The sequence below is a fragment of the Denticeps clupeoides genome, chromosome 5 (genome assembly GCF_900700375.1).
Source record: "Denticeps clupeoides chromosome 5, fDenClu1.1, whole genome shotgun sequence".
Lineage (NCBI taxonomy): Eukaryota > Metazoa > Chordata > Actinopteri > Clupeiformes > Denticipitidae > Denticeps > Denticeps clupeoides.
The window spans coordinates 18,560,242-18,587,377 of NC_041711.1; the positions used below are offsets into that span (position 1 = coordinate 18,560,242).

Below are 27,136 nucleotides of genomic sequence, written 5' to 3' on the forward strand. Positions count from 1 at the left end.
CCCCTCTTAAAGTTATCCCTGCCTTGATCTCCAACTTCGCTGTGTCCAAGACTTCATAAGTTTCACGGATTTTACAGTAGGTGCACACAGAATTCAGACCCCCTTAAAAAATTTCACTCTCTGTTATATAGCAGCCATTTGCTAAAATCATTTTCCTTTTTTTAACCCTCATTAAGCTCCTCACGTTGACAGAAACCACAGAATTGTTGATTTATTAACAAAGATAAACTGAAATATCACATGGTCCTTAGTATTCAGACATTTTGCTGTGACGCTCATATATTTAACTCAAGTGCTTTTCCATTTCTTCTGTTCCTTGAGATGGTTCTACACCTTAATTTGACTTGATTAGGAAAGCCACACCCCTGTCTATATAATACCTTACAGCTCACAATGCACATCAGAGCAAATGAGAATCATGAGGTCAAAGAAACTGCCTGAAGAGCTCAGAGACAGAATTGTTGAAAGGCACAGATCTGGCCATGGTAACAGAAAAAACTCTGCTGTACTTAAGGTTCCTAAAAGCACATTGAAAGACAATTGGCATGACCTGAACCCTTCCTAGAGCTGGCCGTCCGGCCAAACTGAGCTATCAGGGGAGAAGAGCCTTGTTGAGCGAGGTAAAGAAGAACCCAAAGATCACCGTGGCTGAGCTCCAGTCGGAATGCAGTCGGAAGATGGGAGAAAGTTGTAGAACGTCAATCATCACTGCAGCCCTCCACCAGTCAGGGCTTTAGGGAAGAGTGGCCCAGCAGAAGCCTCTCCTCAGTGCAAGACACATGAAAGCCTGAATGGAATTTGCTAAAAACAACTGAAGGACTCCAAGATGGTGAGAAATAAGATTCTTGGGTCTGATGAGAACAAGATAGAATATTGCACATCAACTGTCCATACAGCCCCAACCGTGAAGTATGATGGTGGCAGCATCATGCTGTGGGGTTATTTGCAGCTGCAGGGACAGAATGACTGGTTGCAGTGACCGGAAAAATTAATACAGGCAAGGAGGACTCATGACCTCAGACTGGGCCAAATGTTAACCTTCCAACAAGACAATGACCCTAAGCACACAGCTAAAATGATGAAGGAGCAGCTTCACAACAACCCTGTGACTGTTCTTGAATGGCCCAGACAGAGCCCTGACTTAAACCCAATTGAGCATCTCTGGAGAGACCTAAATAGCTGTCCAGCAACGTTTACCATCCAACCTACCAGAACCGGAGAAGATCTGCCAGGCGGAATGGCAGAGGATCCCCAAATTCAGGTGTGAAAACCTTGTTTTATTTTTCCCAAAAGACTTTTGGCTGTATTAGATCAAAGGGGTGCTTCTACCATGTGATATTTCATTTTTTCTTTGTTAATAAATCTGCAAAAATGTCAACAATTCTGTGTTTCTCTGTCAATATGGAGTGCTGTGTGTACATTAATGAGGAAAAAAAGAATGATTTTAGCAAATGGCTGCAATATAACAAAGTGAAAAAAAGTGGTCTGAATACTTTGCGTACCCACTGTATATTTCATGAGAAAGTATGCAGAATAGTGGTGGGCCGTTAACGGCGTTAACGTGAGACTCTTATCGGGCAATAAAAACGTGCTGCGTTAACGTGAGACTCTTCGGGCGATAAAAAAAATATCGCCGTTAATCTATTCACAAAGTTGGGTTGGGAGCTGGGTCTATACTACGTAAGCTATTGTGCCGGAGTTAAATGGTTACACTAGATTTATAAGTATATTTCTTCTTTCTTGTGTCTTTTATTTTCTTATTTTCTAAAGACTTTTATTTTGTTTTTGAGACCCGGTTCAGGTGTCTTGGCCACATGGCGTGAGCTGTGAGAGGTGCGTGGGATTTGTGTGCAAAAAGTTATTTCTTTCATTTTAATTTATGTACATATTAGGAATATTTTGCATGTGTGTTATTTTGTGATTTTTAATGTTCTTTTATTACTGTATATTGTAGAGAGAGGTGCAGAAAGACGCGATGTGTGACGCGATGTTCTGATGTGTCCTTGCTTTTTGTACAGGAATGCAGTATTATAAATTGTGAATGCTTTATGTTAATGTTCAGTTCTCTTGGACACGTGGCGTGAGTTGTGAGAGAGAGAGGTGCAGAAAGACACGATGTGTGACGCGATGTTCTGACGCGACCTTGCCTTTTGTACAGAATACACTTTGCACAGAAAATCTCTTGGGTGTCAGCTCATCATTTGTGGTTCAAGAAACGAAATCAAAAAGTTACACAACGCAGAAGAAGAACCGCTACACTGGTAAACACAAGTACATCTTATTGAACATAATTTATTTTCATCACCAATTATCATAGTAGAACCGCTTTCTCAAGCAGTTTGTGATGCATTTTGGAAACAGATGAGCCCCTGGTCTAATGCGCCACCTGGCTTGAGAAACCCGTTCTCAAAGACTTACTTTTAGTCATTATTTGGGTAGCACACATATTCTGAATGCCTTCGTCAGAATTCAAATGAGCCATTTTAATCTAGATTAAATGGCTCATTTAAATGGATCATTAATCTAGATTAATTAATCTAGATTAATCTAGATTAATGTAGATTATTCATAATAGATTATTGTTAATATTGCTTACTCTAGATTAATCTAGATGAATTTTGTTTACTCTAGATTAATCTAGATTAATTCCAAGATTACAGTGAGATTAATCTGGATTAAGAAAATTAATCTATGCCCACCTCTAATTCAGAACCTCTGGAATGACTGTTGTCTTTACTCATAATTATTAAGAAGGTGTTATTGTTTCTCCCGTGTTGTACAAGTTTCTGTTGGTGAGTGTTTTGCAAGCAAACTTACACATGAATTTAAAATGTTTGCCTGTTGGAGAGGAACCGTTCCATTTAAAAGCTGTCATACTCAGCCATATGTCAACCATATACTGTACTCATCCATGGGAGCAGATGCTTCTATCAATTTGTGGGCCCAGTCGGCTGTATCCAGGTGTGTGGTGCCTCATGGTCTGTGGTTTGGGGACAGTGGTTGTGGTTGGTGTAGTGAGGTGGGACTGAAATTTGATGACAATAAGTGGACATCTGGACAGGACTCATTCCATATGGTTCAATTTATTATGGTGCATTTATTGGGAACAAAAGTGTGTATTATTTTACAAATATCTCCATAGATTTGGCACATGCCACAGATGATTGAATGGCTTGAGATTTGGAGAATTTGACAGTTAAGTCAACACCTGAAACCATTCTCTCTGCTCCTGAAAAAGTTTTCTGTGTGACCAGGAGGACTTGATAGCAATCAATATGCTATGACCCATCATATATTGACCCTTGCCAAAGTCTATCAAATCCTAAAATTTGCCCCTTTTTGCCTACAGCTCAACATGTTTACATGTTTATGGCATTTGGCAGACAGTCACTGGACTCGGAGAACGTGGAAGTGAGTGACGCACCGGGTACTTAAGGCTGATAAGTGCCAGATGGCGTTGCTCTGTCATTGTTCGGCTTCACGCAGAACGACTCAGCTTCAGACTGATCCTCGTGTTGTTTATCATTGTCTCTGTGTTCCAGTCCTGTCTCTTGCCTATCCTTGTTTTTGTTTGGAGCATCACCACCTGTGGGGGGTGCAGCTTCATCTGTCTCACTCTCACAGAGCAAACTGGAGGAGTTTTACTCGCCTCTTTGCCTCGTCCGCAATTGGGTTTTCATTTCCTCCTGCCGAGTCGAGTTGACGGATGTAAATCAATGACTGAGTGGCTGAGAGTGGCCATCTTCCCACTGCCACGTTACCTTGTTTCCATGTTGCTCCAAGTCACATGAAGCAAACAATTTCACTACTGAGTTCCAAGTCTCTTCAGGATGGACAGGCGAGTCTTGTGGTTAACTGTAACAAATGAAGAGAGGTTGTTTGGAGTATTGTGGAGGGGATTGGATCCAGTGGACAGATGGTTGGATTGCCTGTAGATATGATCTGGATGATTTCATCTGATGTGAGTTTTGAAAATTGTTCGAAAACTGCTCTCTGCTGCTTTTAGATCCTTTCTGCTGCTGCACAACATCTCAGAGAGACACGGAGCAGGGGGGGAAGTCCTTTGGGGTTTGGAAGACAGAGGACAGAGATAATCCATAGAAGAATGAGTCAAAGGTTAAAAGATGTTAAAGAGTGCAGGAAGATACAGAGTGAAGGTGAGACAGAGTGAAGGTTATGTAGAATGAATGATGAATGGTGGTTAGTCTTGGATCCGATAGGTAGAGTGAGGGTGAAGGACATAAAGTGGAGGTCAGAGATGTGAAGTAGAGTGGAAGAAAGGTCAGTAGCTGGAGAGGCATGACTGAAGACCAGGTCCAGGACATTGCCTCTTTTGTGGGTGGAAGAGCTGCTGCTGTTGGCCAAGGAGAAAGAGTGAAGAAGGGGAAGAAGGCGAGACAATTCAAGTTTGTCAAGTTGTAGGTTGAAGTCACCTGGGAGAGTTAAAAGGGTGTCGATGGGAAGATTGATGAGCAGAGTGTACAATTCATCAATAAAGGTTCCAAGTGACCCCAGAGGGCGATATGTGACGATGAGAAGGAAGTTCACTACAGAAGAAACTGAGACTGTATTTTAAGATGCCTGAGAGCCAATGGTGTGAAGGACCAATTCCGAGATAGTAAGAGGCCAGTAGCCCCAACTCTGCCAGTTTTCTTAGGATTTGGGGAGAAACTATAGACAGAAGAGAGAGGTGCAGGTGTAGCTGTATTCTGAGGGGATATCCAAGTCTCGGTTAATGTCAAGAAGTCCAGGGAGTGGAGAGTAGTAAGGGCAGCGATGAAGTCAGCTTTTTTAACAGTAGACTGCAGTTCCAGAGCCCACCTACCAACCTTGTTTGAGAAGTAGGTGACAAAATGGGGTAGATGAGGTTGCTGGCAACAGAGCATTTCTTTATGTCATATTGGTATAAATAATAAGGCTCGTTTCTGAGGCATATGTGTGATCATTTGTTGCTGTGAATTATTGAGGCTTTGAATGGAGTAATGTGGGTCTTTAGTGTAGTTGTGCCATCTGTCTTCACGGCTGTGATTCAATTAAAGGCAAAATGAATTATGAAGTTCTGGGCTCCATTGGAATCATTATTTTGGCTCATTATTTTATTTGTCTTCACTTTTGTGCCCTTTATTTGTAATTCATTACCATCACACTCTCCTTTGTGGATAGAGAAGTGAATGTGAAAGTGTGAAACATTGGGCAGTGGGCAGCCATGAAAGGACAAAGTGGGGAGTCCTGTATTCTTCATGCTACTTCCGTACTCTTGACTGAATAGTTGCAGGCTGTTGGACGTGTGAACAGTCTGTAAACTAAAATTATGTTGAATAAAAATTAAATGAGTAATAGTGCTTTTTATCTGAGTCCAAAAATGAAATTAAACATTTGATGGTTCCCTCAAATCCTCAGTTCACTCGGTTCAGTTCCACTGCATTTAAGTCTGTATTTTCTTGTTTATATTTTATTATTTACTTTGATCTCATATTTGCATTTCATTACATTATCCTCTTGCACTGTACTCAATTTTCTTTTGCACTAACTCCAATATTGTGTATAGTGTCAGTGTCCAATATTATGTCCAAATTTGAGCTTTGGGATCAGTAAAGTATTTGTACATCTGACATCCTCAGTCATTCACCATGCTTATCCACTTATTCCTGTTACTCCACAAACACACTGTCCAAGCCTGAATTCAAACACGCAGTCTTGGAGGTGTGAGAACATGTCGCTAATTGCTGGGCCACCATGCTCTTTTGTTTCATTATACACTTATACTGTGATAGTTCATGATTTTCTATTTCATTATTGATTTTATGAAGTACAGATTGTCCTCCATGCTGTAACACTGTTATCTCATACAGACTTTGGTTATTGCTTTCCAAGCATCTGATTGGTGCGATGACCCCTCCGGGTATCATATTGAGTCATGTTCCCTAAGAGGTCTGCTAAATCAAGCAGGTGGGGGAGGAAGAACCAATAGAAATTCAGGTCACAGGAAATCCAGGTCGCGTGTTGTTCTCCTCGACCAGCTCACACTTGATCAAATTCCTGCATTGCCCTGTTAACGTGTTGCCATGGTTACCACATCACTCCAGCTTGAACATGTGTCCTCTCCTCCCACCCCCACTTCTGTCTTTCACTTTTTTTGCACGTCATTCCTCCAAGTGTACACGAGCAGTCTGTATTCTGACCAGCATCAGAGGCCGATGATGTGTGGTTGTAATGACAACGGTAAACAATGTAAGGCGTGTCTGCAATGCATTTCTCCAGTAACCTGCCCTTCTGCGACTCACCGTGTGTGTCCCCCTTCTGCTCACTGTGCACTTGAGGTATATTGTATAAGACAGGTTTAATGGTTTATTTACAGCCTGCGCTCTGCGGGGCTTTAAAATTAGCAGCTGTAACCCCTCCTGTGGCACTGCAGTGGAATAAGGGTCCGTGTGTGAGAGAGTCACTGAGAGACAGACACTCGGTTGTATGGCAGTAATGCCAGTAATGACAGAAAATGGCTGTGTGATTATACAGGGAATAAGCTGGTTGGGTAGTCAACAGCTTGTATGTACGGAGATTTGTGCGTTTGTATGTGTGTATGTGAATATTCAGAGTGAATCTGAATATTCAGTATAGTATTATTGTGTGAGATGCTATGATGGGAATCAAGTCTGCAGGTGTGTGTGTGTGTGTGTGTGTGTGTGTGTTTGTATGTGTGTTATTCCCTCAGGTTAACAGATGGTCTTGTTAGTACAGTATGTCTCCCTGGCTTCTGTTTCACAAAGTGAAAATAAGCATGTATGTGGGAGTGTTTGTGTGTTTAGTTCTGTTTTGTTTGTTGTGTAAGGTGTTAAGTATGTGTTTGTGTAACTTTGCATACATGTCAGTTTTATAAGACTGAAGTCTGTGAGATTTTATTTATTGAATGAAGAAAACTGACAAACTAGAATAAAAGCATTCCAGTGTATGTGTGTGTGTGTGTGTGTGTGTGTGTGTGGCGGTATTTGTGCGTTTGCTTGTCTCTGAGGCCTCAATTAAATCATGTCATTACAGCAAATGAGCAGAAAGGAGTCCATGTTTTTGAGTGGACTTTTATTGATCTGGAGGCTCTGGTGTGTTTTACTGAGCACTGAGAGGTGTGTGTATGTGTCTGTGTGGGTGTATGTTTTTTTTTTTTTACTCTTGAGCGTCAGGAGTTCACACAGTGTTTAGGCTACATAATTGGAGGGTTTTAACCTATGGGATCTGTGCATCAGATCAATAAGTACACAAAGAGAAGAGACAGCATGGGTCAGAGGCAAACTCACACACACACACACACACACACAAAATACAGTATACGTACTGTATACAACCAATTCATGTATACATTGATTTCCTCTATTTCTTCCATTCTGGGCAGATATCCAGTCAGCCACCAAGGTCGAATTACATTCTCCTCTTGCTGTTTGTCTGTCCTTTTTATAGTTGTGTATAGTTATTGCATAATTCATGGTTTATTACCGTGCATCTAAATACTGCATAAAAATGTAATTGTCCATACTAGGTATGGACAGGTATAATGTTTACCAGGATCATTAAACATTCGTTGCTACACACACATGAGAACAATGGGTGGGGTTTTTGGCAGATTGTGCAAAATTTGTGGGCTGCACTATTGCAGGACACTCAACTCCTATTTTGATGTCATTACAATGATGTTTTAAAATATTACAAAATGAATATGAAATAGTCTTGCAGTCAAATCTACATTTGCTGAGGCACCGGATGCTCCACTCGAGTTTTTGCTCCTTTAATCAAGTGCAAATGTTTTCAACTGTACGAATATAATTACAGAAGGGTTTTCTAATCATCTCTGAATTTTTTAAAATGGTAGACATGTATTAGGGAACACAGCATTCCTCTGGAACTCAAGACTAATTGCTACTGATAATGGGCCTCTCTACATTTACACAGATGTGCCATTCGTTTCCAGCCATTTCCAGCCACCAGAGGCATTTATAACATTAACAGTGTCTGGACAGACGTTTTGACGAATGGGGGAAAAAAATCTATGAAAAACAAGAACATTTCAACTCTTCCCTAAACTTTTGAAAGGTATGGTGTAGATGGTATTTGGTGTACATTATTACATAAATTGAACATAGTGTGATGCATGTGTTGCTTGCACCTCACAGTGATCTAGAACCACCTTGTTTAATATTTCACAAGACGGAATATTCCCTTCCCCTCACTCTCCCAGTCTGTGCTGCTTACTTATTAGTTTGGACCGCTGCCACGCGGTACTCAGAGGAAACCATGGTGACGCTGATGTCACGTTGAGTTTCTTCATAAGTTCCCAGTGGGAGACCTCCTGTTTCCGACTCAGTGGATCTAATGAATGGAATAATTATAAGGTGTGTATGTGTGTGAGCGCTTCAAACTGAGCAAAAGTATTAACTTCTTCGTTTACCCTCATTCTGATTGCCTACCATTCACTCTGCACATTCCTGGGGAAAGCTTACAACAGTGAAGCGTGCCGACTCACAAAAACAATACTGAAGATCTGGATGGTGGCATCCATCTGAGTGTCCTCCCAAAAATCGTTCAATTAGCCATTTTCACGATTGCTTTTTCAGTTACATCCCACAAAGTGTAAAACAAAAAGCGGACGAGAAAAAAGGTTCTCCTCATAACTCTCTCCTCGCCGAGTCCCTCATAGTGCCAGGCAGCCGAGCGCCCGCTTTCAAATGCTAAAGAGGAGAGGAGAGGAGGGAAAGAAAGCAACAGGAAACAGAAGGACGGCTGAGTGGCGAGGTTGATCGTATCTTTCGGTCCATCATTTTCCCTTTCATCCCCCCACCCTTCTTTCATCTCCTGTTTTCTGCTGTGAGCCTTGGGGGTGCGGGATCCGCTCAGAAGCGTTCACTCAGGTTTTTCTGCCACTACAGCTGGCCCATCTCTGAATGACGGATAGTGGTTAGTGCCCGGGAAATAGATGTCTTTTTTTCCTTTTTTCTAGCACTGTGGTTCCTGGGTGTCATCTGCATTGAATTTAAATAGATTAAACATGTCACCATGAGAAATGCTATCGCTGGGGCAATTGTCGTTTTTTTTTTATACTTTTTTTATACGTTTGTTATACTGACCCGGAGTCAAATACACTTGATTCGTTCCGTGCTGTAGTTCCATTCTTGATCCTGAATTAATGAGCAAACACACATGTACCCCGGGCCTTTTATGTTACTTCAAGCACAGCCTTCGCCGCTGTAAATAATCCGACATGACAAATCATCTGTAATATTACCCTATCATGATCACATCTGAGTAATGCACTGCCATAATAGCACCAATAATGACACACACATTATAACTGCGCTGGGTGGGTGGCTGCCACTGATTGCACACGCGCACAGAGAATACGAACACACACACAGACAGGTAGTGTAATGGCGCTCTGCTATATGATCACTGAGTCATGGAGCGAATTTCAGCGACTCAGAGAGTCATCTCATTAAAGCTAAATGTGTTCTCATAACAGCAGAACAAGGAGAACGAGAGAGGGAGAGATGGCAGAGAGAGAGAGACGGGAGTCTGAGGAGATGTGATGAAATTCATAATTGGGAAATGACAATGGAGGAAAACAGAGAGAGGGGCGAAGGTGGGGGTGGGGTGGCGGGAGAATAGATTAGTAGACAAGGCCTGGTGAGGCGGTGCGAGAACGAAGGAGGCCACTGCAGGAAACCTTAAATGGATGCAGGCCTCTTCTAACAGGTGTGATTATGTGAGCTGCTGGGGAACAGAGTGACCTTGTGTCTCGCTCACTAGAACACACTTATGCAATTCTGAGTGGGTGCATTTCAATCCGCCACGTGACAAATCCACTGCACCTGTTGCTGGTTCTGGACAGGGAGGCTTTTTCCACTGGCAGAAGCTGATTGAGTCGGTCACGGAGTGCAGCGTCATGAAAAAAACAGCAGTAACCTGCATATTTAATGCATAATGAAAGATGGGTGCTAGGAAACATTGAGGTCACATAGTACAATAAAGACAATGATCACTGACAGACGCAGTCAGGGAGGAAGAGATAGCGCAGTGATGCTTCATACTTCCTGACTGGAATGTGTGCACAGATAACCATCATAGATATTCGCTTTGATCACAGTGGTGTGATTAAACGTATTACTCCACAGCAGTGTTATTAAGCACATCACCATTGATGAGATCATGTGAGTGGAGCAGAGCGGTGAGAATCTTCACTCCTCGTTCACAAGCCTCTTGACCCCGCCCACTCCTCCATTCAAGGTCAGACTAGGCTTCTCTGCTCAATATCACCCCATACTCCGCAAAAATTTCAACTCTCTCCTGTCAAAAATGATCCATGCTCACTGCAATTTAAAGCAGGTAGAAATAATCACACACACACACAAATTTTAAAAAGTGATTGTGACAAACTGCAGCACAGCACACAGTGCACACAATGAAATGTGTCTTCTGCATTTAACCCATTACTCTAGTGAGCAATGGGCACCTCAGTGGCACCATTTGAACAACCTTCCAGCTACGGGTCTGCTTCCTCTGCCCAATACGGGTTCTCTCCCGGTATGGGAGGTAAAAGAGATGTTTGACTTCTCCCAGCGTTTAACAGCTATAGATTAAATGAAACTCTTCTCCCAGCCTCAGGAATGTGTTGTTTTAAACTCTCTCTCAGTTCCTCTCCTCAGCTGGGTTGCACTGGTCATGTTTATGCCCATGGGAGCGTTGTGAGTCTCACCCAGCGTGTTTCGTTCTCACCTGCTGCAGAAACGTGTTCCCCTCTGGCCTGTGTGATACCCCAACCCCCTCACGTTTGACTGCTATTCCTGTTCATGGAGGAAGAAAAAGAAAAGCGCTGTCTGAAATTGTTAATTCTGTTTGATTCTGATATAACTCTCCCAGGAGACGATGTTAAGGTGTTGTGTGGAGGAGTTCAGGCCAAGGCAGCATTGGCCTACACGCTGATTGAATTGAAGAACGGCCCAGGAAGTATTTCATTGAGCAGCAGATTCTGTCAGGGGCTGAGTTCCATCATCCATTTCTGTCCTTCCTCCACACACACAAGACACGTTCTCAAGGTTATACCGCTGCTGTTTCTGCTGTTTCTCAATCAGCCACATTTTAAACAAAGGGGGGGGGGGTGGGTGTGATGGAGAAATTAGGCATTTAACATGACTGCAGATGCATTGCACACATGCGCGCGCACACACAAGCACACATACTCACAAATCACACTGTGAAATCAGGAAGTATGTCATCTGTATCTTGGGGAGGAGGAACTATAATGGTGTGTTTATGAAGTTTATGAAGGAGGCATACATCCTACTTCTTCATTCTGCGTGATTCTAACCAGCTCATGTCAATGCAGACAGTGTCACATTATTATTTCAGGGCTAAGTTGTCCAATAATGTGACAAAACACACACAAAACTACAGAAAGTATCTAACTGCCAAAACTACTTAACATTTTACTGAAATATTACATTTAAAACCAGCCATTCCTTCAACACTGAGCACAAGGTCCTGCTTCCCCCCTGAGTCCAGTGTTTCCTGTCATTTTTTTGATAGCGTGCATGTGTGTGTGTGCATGTGTGTGTGTGTGTGTGTGTGTGTGTGTGTAGAAGAGGCAGGTGTGTGATAGGTGGCCTGACTAATGACAGTAGAGCAGCAGTGTGTTAGCCCTGAGGACGGGGAAATAATGTCCACACCAGAAGCCCATTACCCAGACATCCACTCAGAGCCGCTACTGGAGTACAGTGTCATTTAGAACAGAAGGAAAAAATGGGGATGAGCAGAGAGAGAGAGCGTGAAAGTGAGGGATGTTAGAGGAGAAAAAGGGGTGCTGTATCGACAACAAGGAAGGGAAGGACCCAGATGCGGGTGCTACACAAAAAAAGCTGAGTTCCACCAACTCAGACCATGACTCCCACCAACTGGTTGGCATGGACTGCACCGGGTCTGCGGCCACGCCAGCCCACCGACCAGGCACCGTGCTCACTCACACAAGGCCAGGACAGCAAGGCCAGACCCAGAGCACTGGTGCAGGCGCTCCATCAAAGGAAGGGATACAGGGGGGGTGTGGCCTGCACTCTGGACACCCTGGATGACAATCGCTACATGTGTGTACAGTGTGGGTAGAGGAGAGAAGCGAAGCGGAATGTCCCAAATGATAATGTCCATAAAGGGATGTTAATTCGCACAAATGATTGCACACACAACGCATAGACAACGCTGTGCCGGCCCCGTTCTGCTCTGTCTAAATCTGTATGCCCCGATCAGCACGATTCCTACTGACTGCAGCCGCGGGATCGGGAGCATCACAGCAGCGCCTGGCGTGTAAAAAACAGAAGAGAATTCCGGGCATGTGCGGTTTAAAGGAGAGGTGTGTCGGGAGGCCCTGTCACCTCAACCGGAGTGAGTGTACACACGTAGCGAAGCCATCTGTCATCTGAAGGAGGGGATGTAAGTGTGTCAGACAGCATCTTTTTTTTTCTTCGTAAGAACGGACGCATCCAGCAGCTCGGTTGTTTTTAACAGAAGCTGATGTTCAAGGTGACTCTGCACCAACCCGGCAATCCCCTCACGGCTCGCCGTTCTCATGGTGTACAGTCATGGAAAATTAAACTGAGGGAAGAGACAGGAGGGGGAAAAGGGTAATAAATATGTGGCAATAAACGAAAAGATGGGGAGATTTGTGATGTTTGGTTTACGAAACTAAATTGATGTTGAGGTCTGTGGGTTTGAATGAAATACAGATTGAAAAATAAATTAATTTTGGCAGAAGCGCAGCTGGGAAGTTGCAGTTCTCCATGCAACACTATTCACTGACCTCAAATCTGGCTGGATGCAGATTTCATTTTTTGGCTAAATAAGAAGATTAGCTGTGCTTCTGTGTATCGCAGATGGTAAACATACACAGAGAATAAATCCTATGTGACTTTTTTATTATAAACTCTTGCTTTGGGAAACATTAAATTTGCAGATTCAGCACAGCGCCCATCTTTGGATTTGCAAACAGCCTGGAGAGTCGGAGTTCGATGTGAACGTTGCTCAAAGGGATGTTTATCATTCTGCGGGTCTTCAGGGCTCCCCAGCGAGAGTTAAACGATGGTCTGCGACCGCCGAGTGCAATCAGTCTTAATCCGTCCTGACACCGATGTAAATGGAAGCCCGCACTTAAATGCAGTAACAGATGAGAGCAGCCTGTTATGCCCGAGTTAAACGAGTGAACAATATCGCTCTCTCACCCAGGGGGCTTATGGGAAAACAAACCTGCCTTCTGCAGCAAGATGAGAATCTCTTTAATCTGTTTATCTTTATGTGTTTCTCTTTATCCTTCACATCTGCCAGTCTTGTTTTACTTTATGGAAACCTTTGGCAATGTGGTCTCTTGCACATTTATTCACACACACACACACACACACACACAACACACTACAGGCCTAACTATGTTGGCCCACTCTTGGATTTTTAAAGAAACAAAAAAAGTAAATTATTTTTCTGTTTTATTTCATCAATTAAAAGTAACAAGTTTAACTTTTAGGTTTTGAAGTGTAACGCAGCAACATTCACTTTACGTTCAGTTTGATTGATGTGAATTTGTGCCCAAATATTGAAAACCTTGTGATGGCCTAGATATAGGGACAATGACAAAATTAAAATCTTTTTGGCTCTGTGCACCACCATTTGACTGAAAAGGCTGAAGGTTGTTCAAATCCATTGCAGTGGTGTATATAGCAAAATATAATAGAATTGTATCGATGTCCCAATATTTATTAACCCGACTAAACATATGGAGCTGACTGAACATACATCTAGGCACATACACCTCAACAAACGGGATTGCCCTAAGCCATATTTGTTGTATTATTCATTATTATTAATCTCATTGACATGTAGAAACATATTATTCTGTTCAAGTGCTCATATTGTTTAGCAAAAGAACATTATGAAATTGATGCAGGGGTGTAGTGGCCACCACACTTTTCCCAGCATGATTAAAATAAATACATAAATAAATATGTCATGCATGAGTGTTCTATGTGATTTAAATAGAAAAAAACACTACACCACACTGTTCCTGTGACCAAATCTTGGTAAAATGTCACCAAAATGTGTACTCCTGCCCCTACCTCATCAAGTGTCTTTGCCCTGCATACATACATACAGTGGGTACAAAAAATATTCAGACCCACTTAAAATTTTTTCGCTCTTTGTTATATTGCAGACATTTGCTAAAATCATTAATGTACATTTTTTCCTCATTAATGTACACACAGTTGTCAATATAAACATATTTTAGCAAATGGCTGTAATATAACAAAGAGTGAAAAATTTAAGAGGGTCTGAATACTTTCCTTATCTACTGTATGTGCTACACATACAAGCATGCTACATATCCTAAATGTTGGCTGTGAAAACATCTGCCGGAGTCTCCATATTTGCCAGCATGATGCTGGAGCTCTGATTAGACATACTGACAATCAATGCCTTTAAACCTGCCTCTCAAAAAGGTCTCCGCTAATTCCCCACCGAATTGATTTCTCCCCCTCTGATGCTCTAATGACGCCGTAATGAGCTCTGCAATGAATTCCTAAAAGGTTCTTGCTGCACTTCACTATTTGCCATAATTCTATCATTGCTTTTTAATGCATCATTTCCTCTGTGTGTGTGTTTTCTGCAGGTATACATGCTGCCAAGGACTCAAAGCTCAGCATCATTGATTTTAGTGTGAAGAAACCTCAATAAATCCCCTCCCCCCCTTATATCGACTTCTTCCCAAAATGGCACACAGTCTCAGACAGAAGCACTGCATGAAACACAAGTGATTGATGAGCAGTCTGCGGGAGGCGCAGCTTGAAGCTGCCTGGCTGGACCACCTCCGGCACATGTCCATGGACATTGCCAGTCGAGGCAGTTCTGAGCCATAACACCAGAAGCGCAGTCATAGAAATGCCTTCCAAGGTGTCTTGCCTGTACCTGCTGACGGTGGTGTGCTGGGCCAGTGCGCTCTGGTACCTGAGCGGCTCGCGGCCATCCACCTCCTACACAGGCCAGATGGCCATTGTCCCCATTCGACGGAACACGCCAAAGACCACCAACAGGAACTCCACCTTCAGCAACGTTCACACGCGGCCTCTCAACCCACATGCCTTCGAGTTCCTCATCAACGAGCCGAATAAGTGTGAGACAAAGCGTTCACCCCCATTCCTAATTATCCTCATCAGCACCACACACAAGGAGTTCGATGCCCGACAGGCCATCCGCGAGACATGGGGTGACGAGAGTATCTTTGGCGAAGATGTGCGCGTGGTCACGCTCTTCTTGCTGGGCACCAACACTGATCCTGTCCTAAACCAGATGGTGGCACAAGAGAGTCAGATCTTCCACGACATCATTGTGGAGGACTTCATCGACTCCTACCACAACCTGACGTTGAAGACTCTAATGGGCATGCGATGGGTAGCCACCTTCTGCCCTCAGGCCCACTATGTGATGAAGACAGACAGTGACATCTTTGTCAACATGGACAATCTGGTGTACAATCTCCTGAAGCCCAGCAGCAAGCCAAGGAGACGCTACTTCACAGGCTATGTCATCAACGGCGGGCCGATCCGAGACGTCCGCAGTAAGTGGTACATGCCGCGGGACCTTTACCCCGACAGCAAGTACCCACCGTTCTGCTCAGGGACGGGCTATATCTTCTCAGCTGATGTGGCGGATCTCATCTACAAGACGTCACTCCACACCAGGCTGCTCCACCTGGAGGATGTGTACGTTGGACTGTGCCTACGCAAGCTGGGCATCCACCCCTTCCAGAACAGTGGCTTCAACCACTGGAAGATGGCCTACAGCCTGTGTCGATACCGCCGGGTGGTCACTGTGCACCAGATCTCTCCTGAGGAGATGCATCGTATCTGGAATGACATGACCAGCAAGAAGCACCTGAAATGCTAGCTAATGCTGATGCAGACCTGCTGTAGAGCTGCAGAAATTACCTGGGTTGTAGCCCGAATGAGGAACAGGACCCACTGCAGTTTTCAGCAGTTATTTTTAGTGTCAATGAGAGTCCAGGGAGTCGTTCTGGACCATGTCTGAAGGTCAAAGCTTTTAGTTTCTGCTCACCATTGGCTGTGAATGAGCCGCAAAAGGCTTCAAGGCGTACTGCTCCTAGCACAGAAAACAAACAGCTTTGAACTTTCAAATGCTCTCTCCAAGAGTGAGTGTGTAAGTGAGGAAAAGAAACCCTGAAGCATATTCACTCCAGTATTGTGGCATTATCCAGTGTAAGGGCTTAATTTCATTGGCTAATTTAAAGCGAGCAAAAATGTGCAAATGTGCAAAATAAAATCAGTACAAATTCAAATGAAGTAAGTCTAAGCCACAATTAGTGTGCTTATTGAAACCATTGTTTGTGACATATGCAACACACTCCTCACCAAATTTATCTGGGCTGTGATACAAGTCATAATTAATTTGTAACAATGAAATATATCTATATACATATTAAAAACTACAAATGGAAACAGTGATCTGTAATTATAGGAATGGGTCTGTCTAGGGAGCGAAGCTGAGACATGTAGTGTAAACAGTGTATGTGCTGGTCCCCTGAGCGAACGCCGTGGCCCAGAGTTCCAGATGGAGTTTAGTCATAAACACGGAGAGCCTCTCTGCTAATTAAGACAGCAAGACTGACCTCAGATTGGAAAGAGCACCAATTAGGCACGCCCAAGTGCCCAGTGGGAATACTGTGCATTCTCTTGGGTCCATCACAAATGTTCATAAATAAGCTAAGATATATAATACCAAGAGCTTTGAATGCAGTGTACATTAACCACACAACTGGAAGGTTCAGCATCCAGCCTAGTGCTGATGTCTAATTTACAGTGTTAGATAAATTAGATGTAGATGTGTGGACCAACGTTTGAAAGTTGGGGAGGAAGGAAAATAACCGACCTGCGACTTCATCGATCTCGGCTGTTTGGTTCTGCAGGTGATTGTTGTTGGATGTTTGGACAGATGGGGCAAGGTACGTGTACAAAACTGGAAGCAGTGCTGCAGCATTTCTTATCGTGGGCTCTCATATCTCTGAAGAGGGGTGTGATATGTCATGTGGATATTTTGTATTACAGACAAGGCCAGTTCCTGTGGATGCAGTCCACTTGGGCGTAAATGAATTTCATTTCTAAATGTGTTCTTTTTTTATGTGTTATTACAAGCTCTTGTGGTATTTTATTGTGAAAGCATAGCTAAAGGTGACTGGTGAAGTTGGCAGTTTATTAAGAACACATGGCATAGTTGGCATAGTAAAACTATCCTGCTGCAGTCGTGTCAATTGCACTTTACTCAGACATTGTGAAACATCACGTGAAGCTGTTATGATACATGGGGTCAGATTTCTTTCAGATATGATAACCGTGTATATTCAAATAAACATATCTTCATTTCTTACCCATGCACCTGTTGAACTGTTCTTGAGTGAGACTGGTGATTCTTTTAAAAGTGATTTTCACTGTGAAACACTGAAGCACAACGAAATGTGTCCTCTGTATTTAATCCTTCACCTTAGAGAGCAGTGGACAGCGATGAAAGGCGCCCGGGGTGGCGATGCTTTGCTCAAGGGGACCTCAGTGGCACCTTGGCGGTTCGGGTTTCGAACTGGCAATCTTCCAGTTATGAGTCCGCTTCCTTACCCTCTAGGCCAACCACTTACCCACTGTCCCAACCAACATATAATGATAGTGTTTGTTGAAAAGTATGTAAATTTTGTGGATGAGCTAAAAAAAATTAACAAAACGTCACATGGGGAACAATAACAGTTTCTTTCCTGAACAGTCCTTGTAGAAATATGTATTCTATGCTCAACAGGAAAAACACCCTTAACCCTTGTTTAGGGGTAATTATTCTGGCTTTGGGTCACTTCAGATCGTCCCATTTTGTTTGCATATGGTTATGTGCATGATGTTATTCAACTGTGGTAAATGGGTCTGATTGAAACACCCACATTCATTAAATAAGAGGTCCCAATATTTTTGTTCATGTAAATGTATATAGAAGTATATCTCTATATGAGAGCTAAACATGTTCCAATCCATTTTTTGACCCATTTATTCATTTATTTTTGCATGCTTTTTTAGCATTTGTTTCTGTCCTGCTTTTTGTCCTATTCCTGTGTCATTAATGTAGTCTTGATGGCATAATAAGTTCAAATCCAGCAAGACAAATCCATGAGCCCACAGGATGGGTAAATGTTGCATATTATACTGAATGAGACACCTAAATGATTTTAATGTGTGGTAAGAACTTGTCAGGCAACCTTTGCTGTTGTAAATTTAAAATGTCTCAGTTCCCCATTTTGCTTTGGGACTTAATGTGGGATTTGTCCAAGACTGCAGTGGCTTTGATGGATGTTACCTCGTTGTGAGGCAGAGGTAACATGCTGATCAGATGACCTTGCTGCAGTGTGAGCTTGCTGCAATGTGAACAGCACTCACAGCCACTGCTCTGATCCACAGAGACGACTTCCATAGCAGCATAACCCTCAGAGCAGGAGCACAACCTGACCAGGGACGTCCAGAGAAATCAATGAATGACCGATAACCCAGAACCCAGTGTGTGTTTGGATTAGTGAGTTTAGGGTGTCAGCATGTGTTGGACCATATTTCACAATATGTGTATTTCTGAACACGAAAATGGTTGTCATTAGGAAATTGCAAGCACAATTTAGGATAATCACACATAAACACACACAAACACACACACACCTACACAGGTAAATGCTATCAGACTTTTACATTAACTAGTATGTTCTTCCACCAATTTACATGGAGAGTCACCATTAACCTGTTTAGTGGTGTGTGCAGTGACAACATCATGATTTTATTTGTATTACTCCATCCATGTTTTAAGCCTGCAATTATCAACACAGCCTTAAGATCCAGGCTGAATCTATTAAATAGTTTTTTTTTCCATTTATTTATGTTAAGCCAAGTCCAGAATGTCACTGCTACTGTAGATGATATTTAAGGATATTCGGCTCACACCGGGTTTTGTTTGAGCTGTTGTCCATTTCAAATCTGGGCACCACATGCACCCTTCCCTTTCCTCCATCCACAGTCCGAGAAGGAAACAGGGTGAAGTCGGCTCTGAAAAAGCCACCGCACACCGCTCCTTTAAGCAGGTCAGAAAAGTTTGAAATGTTTTTTCAGAGTGTCAGTGGCGTCCTTATCTCCCTCCAAAGGTTGGTTATGCAAGCAGACACATTTACAAGCCTTTGAGTCAGGAAAAGATCAGACAAGCTGTCTAATGAGTCTTTCCATGTCTGAAACTCTGCTGAGACAAACCGTGAAGATTGTTTGTGAGATCAATTTTACTTTTTGGTGATTGTTTAAATCTCACAAGACAAGCACGGTGGTGGGTTTCTCTGCTGCGCTTTACTTGTCTCTCTTCTTTCTGCTTATTAGAGATGATTATTGGTGCAGGATGAGAAAGCAGGACCCCTGTATCCAGCTGTGTTCCCCAGTTAGATTCTGTTTGTATTCCTTGCAGGGGGTGTGTGTGAGTGTGTGTGTGGGAATGAGTAACTGGAACATTCTCCCTGGGTTGCAAGTGCAACGTTGCAAGCAAGGAAAAAAAAAATCTTTTATCCCCTTATATTTTCTTCTCAGACGAAGGAAATTATATTTCTTTTGGGAGAACCAGTGGTTTTTATTTTGTGTTTCACTAGCAAAATATAACTGAGTCTTTCAGACACACACACACACACACACACACACACAGAGACAAATGCAGTTAAAGACCTTAGTGGTGTAAGGCAAGAAATAAACATTATTCACTAGAAATCTTTCCATTAGATGTTGGTGTAAAACCGATGTTGATTTTGGCCAGACATCTGAGACATTTCTCATCCAGTGATTACTCAAAGTCTGCAGTCTGACCTTCAAAAATGAGGCTGTGAACACTGGCAGAAGAAAAATAAGACATGAATACAAGCCTTTGAAGGCAAAACATTTGCTCCCTGTAATGAAGAAAATTCTCCCGTGGTAGCATATACAATTTAGAAATAGTTAAACACATGAAATACATTATGAAGACTAATTAAATTTATTCAATAACACATCATTACGAAGCATTTTCCACAAAGCTCTTTTGCAGTATATTAGCAAAAGCTACTTTTCCTAAAGACCCCCTGCCACACACACACACTGGACACCCACCCTGATGTTTCTATGGTTTTTGTATTGGTTTCACATGTGTCCCTTTGTGCTTCATTCAGTTCCCTTTCACTGTCACTTACTTTCCATTACCGCTTAGTCCTGTTACTCAGGGTCAGAGTAGCCACAGAGTCCTGGATACTGGGTGCACTAACTCAGCTATGGACAATCCAGAGTTGGCAATTCACCTAGTGCACATGCCTTTGGACAGTGGGAGGAGACCGGAGAACTCAGGGGAAACCCGTGCCAAGAGCATGTTCCCATAATCTTCTTGTGTTTTTTCTATTTATAATAAATGTTCCTGTTCACTTGAAGCTGTGCCCCCTTCCCTGTGTATTTTAACTTCCTACCAATCATACTGAATGTCACATGTAACTCGACTACTGTAACTCTCTCCTGGCTGGAGCCTCTGCAGTCACCATAAAACCACTCCAGATGATCCAAAATATGGCAGCCCGTCTCATTTTCAATCAGCCAAAATACACCCATGTTACACCTCTTCTTACCTCCCTCCACTGGCTCCCGGTAGCTGCTCGCATTGAGTTCAAATCCTTGATGCTTGCCTACAGGGCTGTAAATGGAACTGCGCCCTCCTACATCAACACACTACTACCTAGCTACACTCCTGCACGCTCTCTCAGATCAGCAAACGAAAGGAGACTAAAAATTCCTTCTTCACGGGGTCTCCGATTCCAATCATGTCTGTTCTCCGTTGTTGTCCCTGGCTGGTGGAACAACCTGCCCTCCTCCACACGACTAGCCGAGACTATCACCACTTTTAAGAAGAAGGTGAAAACCCTCTTATTCCAAAAATATTACAGACAAATCTAACACTTACACAAGCACATGCATACACATTGAACAAACAAATACAAAATGTATAAATACATTATAATTTTTCTTAGTCTAGCACCCAACAATCTCCGAGCATGCTCTTCAATGACAAGTCTAAGCCTTATCAGGGCTCTTAGTTTGTAGACTCGATATTCTATAGAAATCGAACGAGAATTGCTGGTGTCTTCCTCTTGTAAGTCGCTTTGGACAAAAGCGTCTGCTAAATAAAGTAAAGTAAAGTAAAGTAAAGTCACATGATTCCATCATGTGACCGGGAGTAACACGGAAACGAGGTAACGTGACTCCTATATATTAGGCTGGAGAGCAGCTGCCAATTGCTCAGTCATTGAATGACGCACGCCATTCGACTTGGCCCCGAAAACCTGCAACCCAGTAAGACTGTACCTGTCCTCTCTGTTCTCCCGATACCCGAACTCCTTCCTGTCACCCTGTCCTGCCCTGTCTTGTGTCTTAATACGCGAACGACAACATCAGTGTGGTGTTGCGGCTCGCGCCGTCCCCGTTCGCAGATTAACGCGGAGGAACTTACCTGCCTCCCTGCGTCCCACCGCACTGAGGTCTCTCGTTTCCTCCTACACGTCTCTCTCGTTCTGGTCCCGGTTCGCGTTACAGAATGACTGAGCCCGAATTACGCGCTTCACAACTCGCTGCTTTGTGCGATCGGATAGCGCGGCAGGAGAATCTTTTTGGAAGTCTGTCGCAGGAGGTTCGCTTCCTGCGGCAGCGCGTTCAGGAGATGACTGCCGCGCACCGAGACCATGAAGCGGCGAACGTGGCGCAGAGCCCTCGCCCCCCCGCGGTTCCCGAACCCAGTTTGCCGCTCCCGGAGCGCTGGAACGGGACCGAGGGGAGCGGCGAGGTGCTCCTCACCGCTCTCTCGTTGATTTTCGAGCTGCAGCCTAGCCGCTACCCCAGTGCCCGGTCCTGAATCGCCTTACTCCTAACCCGGCTCGGTGGTTCCGCAGCAGAGTGGGCGGCTGCGCGAATTAGTTCCCCCAGTTCTGCGTCCCTCTCATATGCCGAATTCGTGGAGGAATTAAAAATCACCTTCTGTCATCCAGACGGTGTGGAAGACGTCGCGTCACAGCTTTACCATCTGCGCCAGGGTACCTCATCGGTCAGCCAGTTTACCGCCAGATTCCGGACCCTGGCTGCAAAGACTCCGCTGGGCGACCACGCCCTCCGGATGATGTACTATGAGGGACTGGCCCCACGAATTCGTGGTGAGATGGTCAGTCGGGAGATGCCAGCAACGTATGAGGCCCTCATACAACTCGCGATGCGGATTGATCGCCATCTGCTGGCACTCCCGAAAACTGCGGCCCCCACTCCGACCCTGCATCAGACCCCTCGACCGCCTCTACCACCACTTCAGTCCACCGTCACTCCTCCAGACCATAGGGGGGAACCCATGCAGCTGGGACGGACAACCCTCATGCCTGAAGAGAAGCAACGGCGTTTTCGGGAGGGTTTGTGTGCATACTGCGCTTCCCACTCACAGATCCGCCTGACCTGCCCTATTCGTCCGGGGAGACGGGACACCCAGCAGATCAGCACGGCGCGGCCATCTAGGCCCCTTCCTCCACATCTGATGCCACCGACCTCCCGACTCACTCTCCCGGCCGTCCTGGAATGTAATCAGCGAAGCATCTCCACCACAGCCTTTGTGGACTCCGGGGCGACTGGAAAATTCATAGACCACTCCTTCATCCGACAACATCACATTCCCCTGGAACTCCTCCCAAGTCCTCTCACAATCACCTCCGTGGATGGTCATCCTATCTCCGCAGGACCCATCATTCACCGTACGGTCCCTCTGCAACTCCGGCTGGACTCCCATGTGGAGAAAATCAAATTTCTGGTGACCAAGATTATCACCTCACCACTCCTCCTCGGGTTCCCCTGGTTGTCCCTACATGAACCCCATCTCTCCTGGTCGTCGGGCATGGTGTTGGAGTGGGGAGCGCACTGCCATCACCATTGCCTTCTGCCACAACCCTCCTCGTCTGTCTCCCCGAACCCAGAACCGAGTCCTCCAGTGTTAGACAACATCCCCTCCTGTTACCATGACCTAGCCACCGTCTTCAGTTCAGCCAAAGCCGCCCAGCTGCCTCCCCATCGACCAGGCGACATGGCCATTGACCTGCTGCCGGGAACCACTCCTCCGAAAGGACATCTCTACTCCCTCTCAAAGGCAGAGCAATTGGCCATGGAGCGGTTTGTGTCAGAGGCGCTTCAAAACGGCACCATCCGCCCATCGACCTCCCCGGCCGCGGCAGGGTTCTTCTTCGTGACCAAGAAGGATGGTGGCCTGCGACCGTGTGTGGACTATCGGGGACTCAATAAAATCACCATCAAAAATCGAACACCGTTACCCCTCACCAACACCGCCCTGGACGCCCTCTCGGGAGCCAAATATTTCACGAAGCTGGATCTCCGGTCTGCCTACAACCTGATTCGTATCCGGGAGGGCGACGAGTGGAAAACCGCCTTCATCACCCCCACTGGTCATTTTGAATCCCTAGTAATTCCATTCGGTCTATGCAACGCACCCGCCGTCTTCCAGCAGTTCATAAATGATACTCTCCAGGACATGCTGGGACGGTGGGTGTATGCCTACCTGGACGACGTACTCATTTACTCACCCACTCTAGAATCCCATATTCAACACGTGAGGGCAGTACTAAAGAGATTGCTCGCCCACCGACTGTACTGTAAGCTGGAAAAATGCGCCTTCCACCAGCGCTCCACCACGTTTCTGGGTTTTACCATCTCGTCCCAGGGTGTGGCCATGGAGCCCAAGAAGCTAGAAGCAGTGGCGTCGTGGCCCCTACCCACGACGCTGAAGCAACTGCAACGGTTTCTTGGGTTTGCAAATTTCTATCGTCGCTTCATCCGTGGCTACAGTACGGTCGCAGCACCCCTCACTGCTCTCACCAAACCTTCACCAGGTCCGTTTCGCCTAACCCCGGAGGCCATTCAAGCGTTTAAATCTTTGTGTCATCATTTCACCACCGCCCCCATTCTTCAGCACCCAGACCCTACCCTTCCGTTTGTTGTAGAAGTGGACGCGTCAGAGGTGGGTGCTGGCGCCGTCCTCTCTCAACGCGGTCCGGACCGGAAATTGCACCCATGTTGCTTCTTCTCGCGGAAGTTCACCCCTGCACAGCGGCGATACGGGGTGGGGGACCGTGAGCTGCTGGCAGTCAGGTGGGCCCTCGAGGAGTGGCGGCACTGGCTGCAAGGCAGTGACACCCCCTTTCTGGTCTGGACCGATCACCAAAACCTCATCTCAATCAAAGCTACCAAACAACTGAATCCCCGCCAGGCAAGGTGGGCATTATTTTTTGAGCAATTCAACTTTCAACTCTCCTACCGTCCCGGGTCCAAAAATCAAAAAGCCGATGCTCTTTCCCGTCAACACGCCCCAGACTCACCATCCTCTGACCCCGAACCCGTTCTTCCTCCTCATCGCATCCTCCGGTGGTCCCTCGAGACGAAGGTCCGGGCAGCCCAGGCATCCGACCCTGGCCCAGACAACACCCCACCCGGGTGCCTGTACATCCCAAATACCTGCCGGCCCGATGTACTGCATTGGGGCCATTCCTCCGTCCTCTCAGGCCATCCAGGACGCCAACGGACCCTCTCCTTCATTCGCCGAGCATTCTGGTGGCCTTCAGTACGACGGGACGTACAGGCCTACGTGGATGCCTGTGATGTCTGTGCCCGGGCCAAGACTCCCAACACTCCGGCTGCTGGGCCCCTGCGTCCCCTTCCCATTCCTCATCGCCCCTGGACCCACCTCGCCTTGGACTTCATCACCGGCCTCCCTGAAGCTAGTGGTATGACCACCATCCTGACCATAGTGGATCGTTTCTCCAAAGCGGTCCACTTGGTCGCCCTGCCCGGCCTACCGTCCTCTGCCACAACCGCTGACCTCGTGCTTCAACACGTGGTCCGCCTCCATGGGTTCCCCCAGGACATCGTCTCTGATCGGGGACCCCAATTCGTCTCAGCTGTGTGGAAGGCGTTCTGTCGCCTTATTGGATCGACCTGCAGCCTCTCCTCTGGCTACCATCCCCAGACCAACGGTCAGGTGGAGAGGGCCAACCAACAGCTGGGACGATACCTGCGGTGCTTTGCGTCAGAACACCAACGCACCTGGCCCGGGTTTCTCCTGTGGGCGGAGCTGGCCCACAACCTGCAAGTCTCCTCCGCCACCGGCCATAGTCCCTTTGAGATCTGCCATGGATATCAGCCCCCCATCTTCAAGTGCCTGCAGGCGGGGTCCCCTCGGCCCGTCAGATGATCCGCGGTTGCCGAAAGGCCTGGAAATCTGCGCGGTCGGCCCTCCTCATCGCCTCCCGAAGGATGTCCACCCAGCACGATCGCCGGCACCCTCGTCGACTGCACTTCCGAGTGGGACAGAGGGTGTGGCTGTCCACCAAAGACCTACGTCTCAGGACTGAGTCACACAAACTGTCCCCTCGATACATCGGACCATTCCGGATCCTCAGTCGGATCAACCCCCTCACATACCGTCTCCAACTCCCTCCTGCCATCCGTGTCTTCCATGTCAGCAAACTCAAACCCTTTGTCCGATCCTCGCTTCATCCTCCTGCTCCGGATCCGCCACCGCCACGCATCGTCGACGGGGGACCCGCCTACACTGTGGAGCGCATTATTGCCTCTCGCCGCAGAGGTCGGGGGGTCCAGTACCTGGTGCATTGGACCGGCTATGGACCAGAAGAACGGTCTTGGATCCCGAGTCGTTTCATCCTGGACCCGTCTCTGGTGGCTGAGTACCGGCAGCGTACCGCCGCCACTCCGGGGCCGTCGGGGGTCGGCCCTGGAGGGGGGGGGTACTGTCACATGATTCCATCATGTGACCGGGAGTAACACGGAAACGAGGTAACGTGACTCCTATATATTAGGCTGGAGAGCAGCTGCCAATTGCTCAGTCATTGAATGACGCACGCCATTCGACTCGGCCCCGAAAACCTGCAACCCAGTAAGACCGTACCTGTCCTCTCTGTTCTCCTGATCCACGAACTCCTTCCTGTCACCCTGTCCTGCCCTGTCTTGTGTCTTAATACGCGAATGACAATATCAGTGTGGTGTTGCGGCTCGCGCCGTCCCCGTTCGCAGATTAACGCGGAGGAACTTACCTGCCTCCCTGCGTCCCACTGCACTGAGGTCTCTCGTTTCCTCCTACACGTCTCTCTCGTTCTGGTCCCGGTTCGCGTTACACTGAAAAGGTAACGGGTAGTTAATGAATGGGATAGTAAAAGAAGCAATGGTTCTTTGCTTCTCTTTTTCTTCTCGTTCTTTGCTCCTTCCACTAATACATCATCCCAGTCTTTGACTAGGTGTGAACTGTTCAGTCAGACAATAAAAGAACAAAATGCCAGTACAGTTAAAACGCCAGTGCAGTTGAATGAATGGCTCAAAGAACAGATAATTAATATCAAATAATGGTAAACTTTTATGTCAACAATGTAATGCACTCAAAATAGTCAAAAGGTTAATACATTAACTCTATTTTATAATACTATTAAATGTTATTGTCACAGCAGCTGGACAGGGCAGGAGAAAAAAACGAATTTAGTCGTATTTAGTAGAAGCACCCTTTTGATCTAATACAGCCATGAGTCTTTTTGGGAAAGATGGTTTAAGTCAGGGCTCTGTCTGGGCCATTCAAGAACTATATTGTTGTTAAGACACTCCTTCATTATTTTAGCTGTGTGCTTAAGGTCATTGTCTTGTTGAAAGGTGCACCAGTCTGAGGTCCTGAGCACTTTGGAGAAGGTTTTCGTCCAGAATATCCCTGTATTTGGCCACATTCATCTTTTCCTTGATTGCAACCAGTCGTCCTGTCCCTGCTGCCTCAAACAACCCCAACAGCATGATGCTGCCACCACCATACTTCACTGTTTGGACTGTATTGGACAGATGATGAGCAGTGCCTTGTTTTCTCCACACATACCGCTTAGAATTAATTGCAATAAGTTCTCTCTTGGTTTCATCAGACCAGAGAATCTTATTTCTCACCATCTTGGAGTCCTTCAGGT

General features: G+C 45.7%; 2 protein-coding genes across 3 annotated transcripts in view; both read left to right on the forward strand.

The window, feature by feature from the left end:
- The window catches only part of LOC114789717 (beta-1,3-galactosyltransferase 1-like), an 89,164-nt gene extending 71,716 nt beyond the window's left edge, over window positions 1–17,448 (forward strand). For both annotated transcript variants that reach the window (XM_028979022.1, XM_028979023.1), the window contains one exon: window positions 14,681–17,448. In XM_028979022.1, the coding sequence (XP_028834855.1) occupies window positions 14,950–15,954 (1,005 nt within the window). In that variant the 5' untranslated portion in view covers window positions 14,681–14,949 and the 3' untranslated portion in view covers window positions 15,955–17,448. The remainder of the gene's footprint in view (window positions 1–14,680) is intronic.
- LOC114789716 (ceramide synthase 6-like) overlaps window positions 1–27,136 on the forward strand; it is a 122,759-nt gene that overhangs the window by 71,710 nt on the left and 23,913 nt on the right. The window lies entirely within an intron of this gene.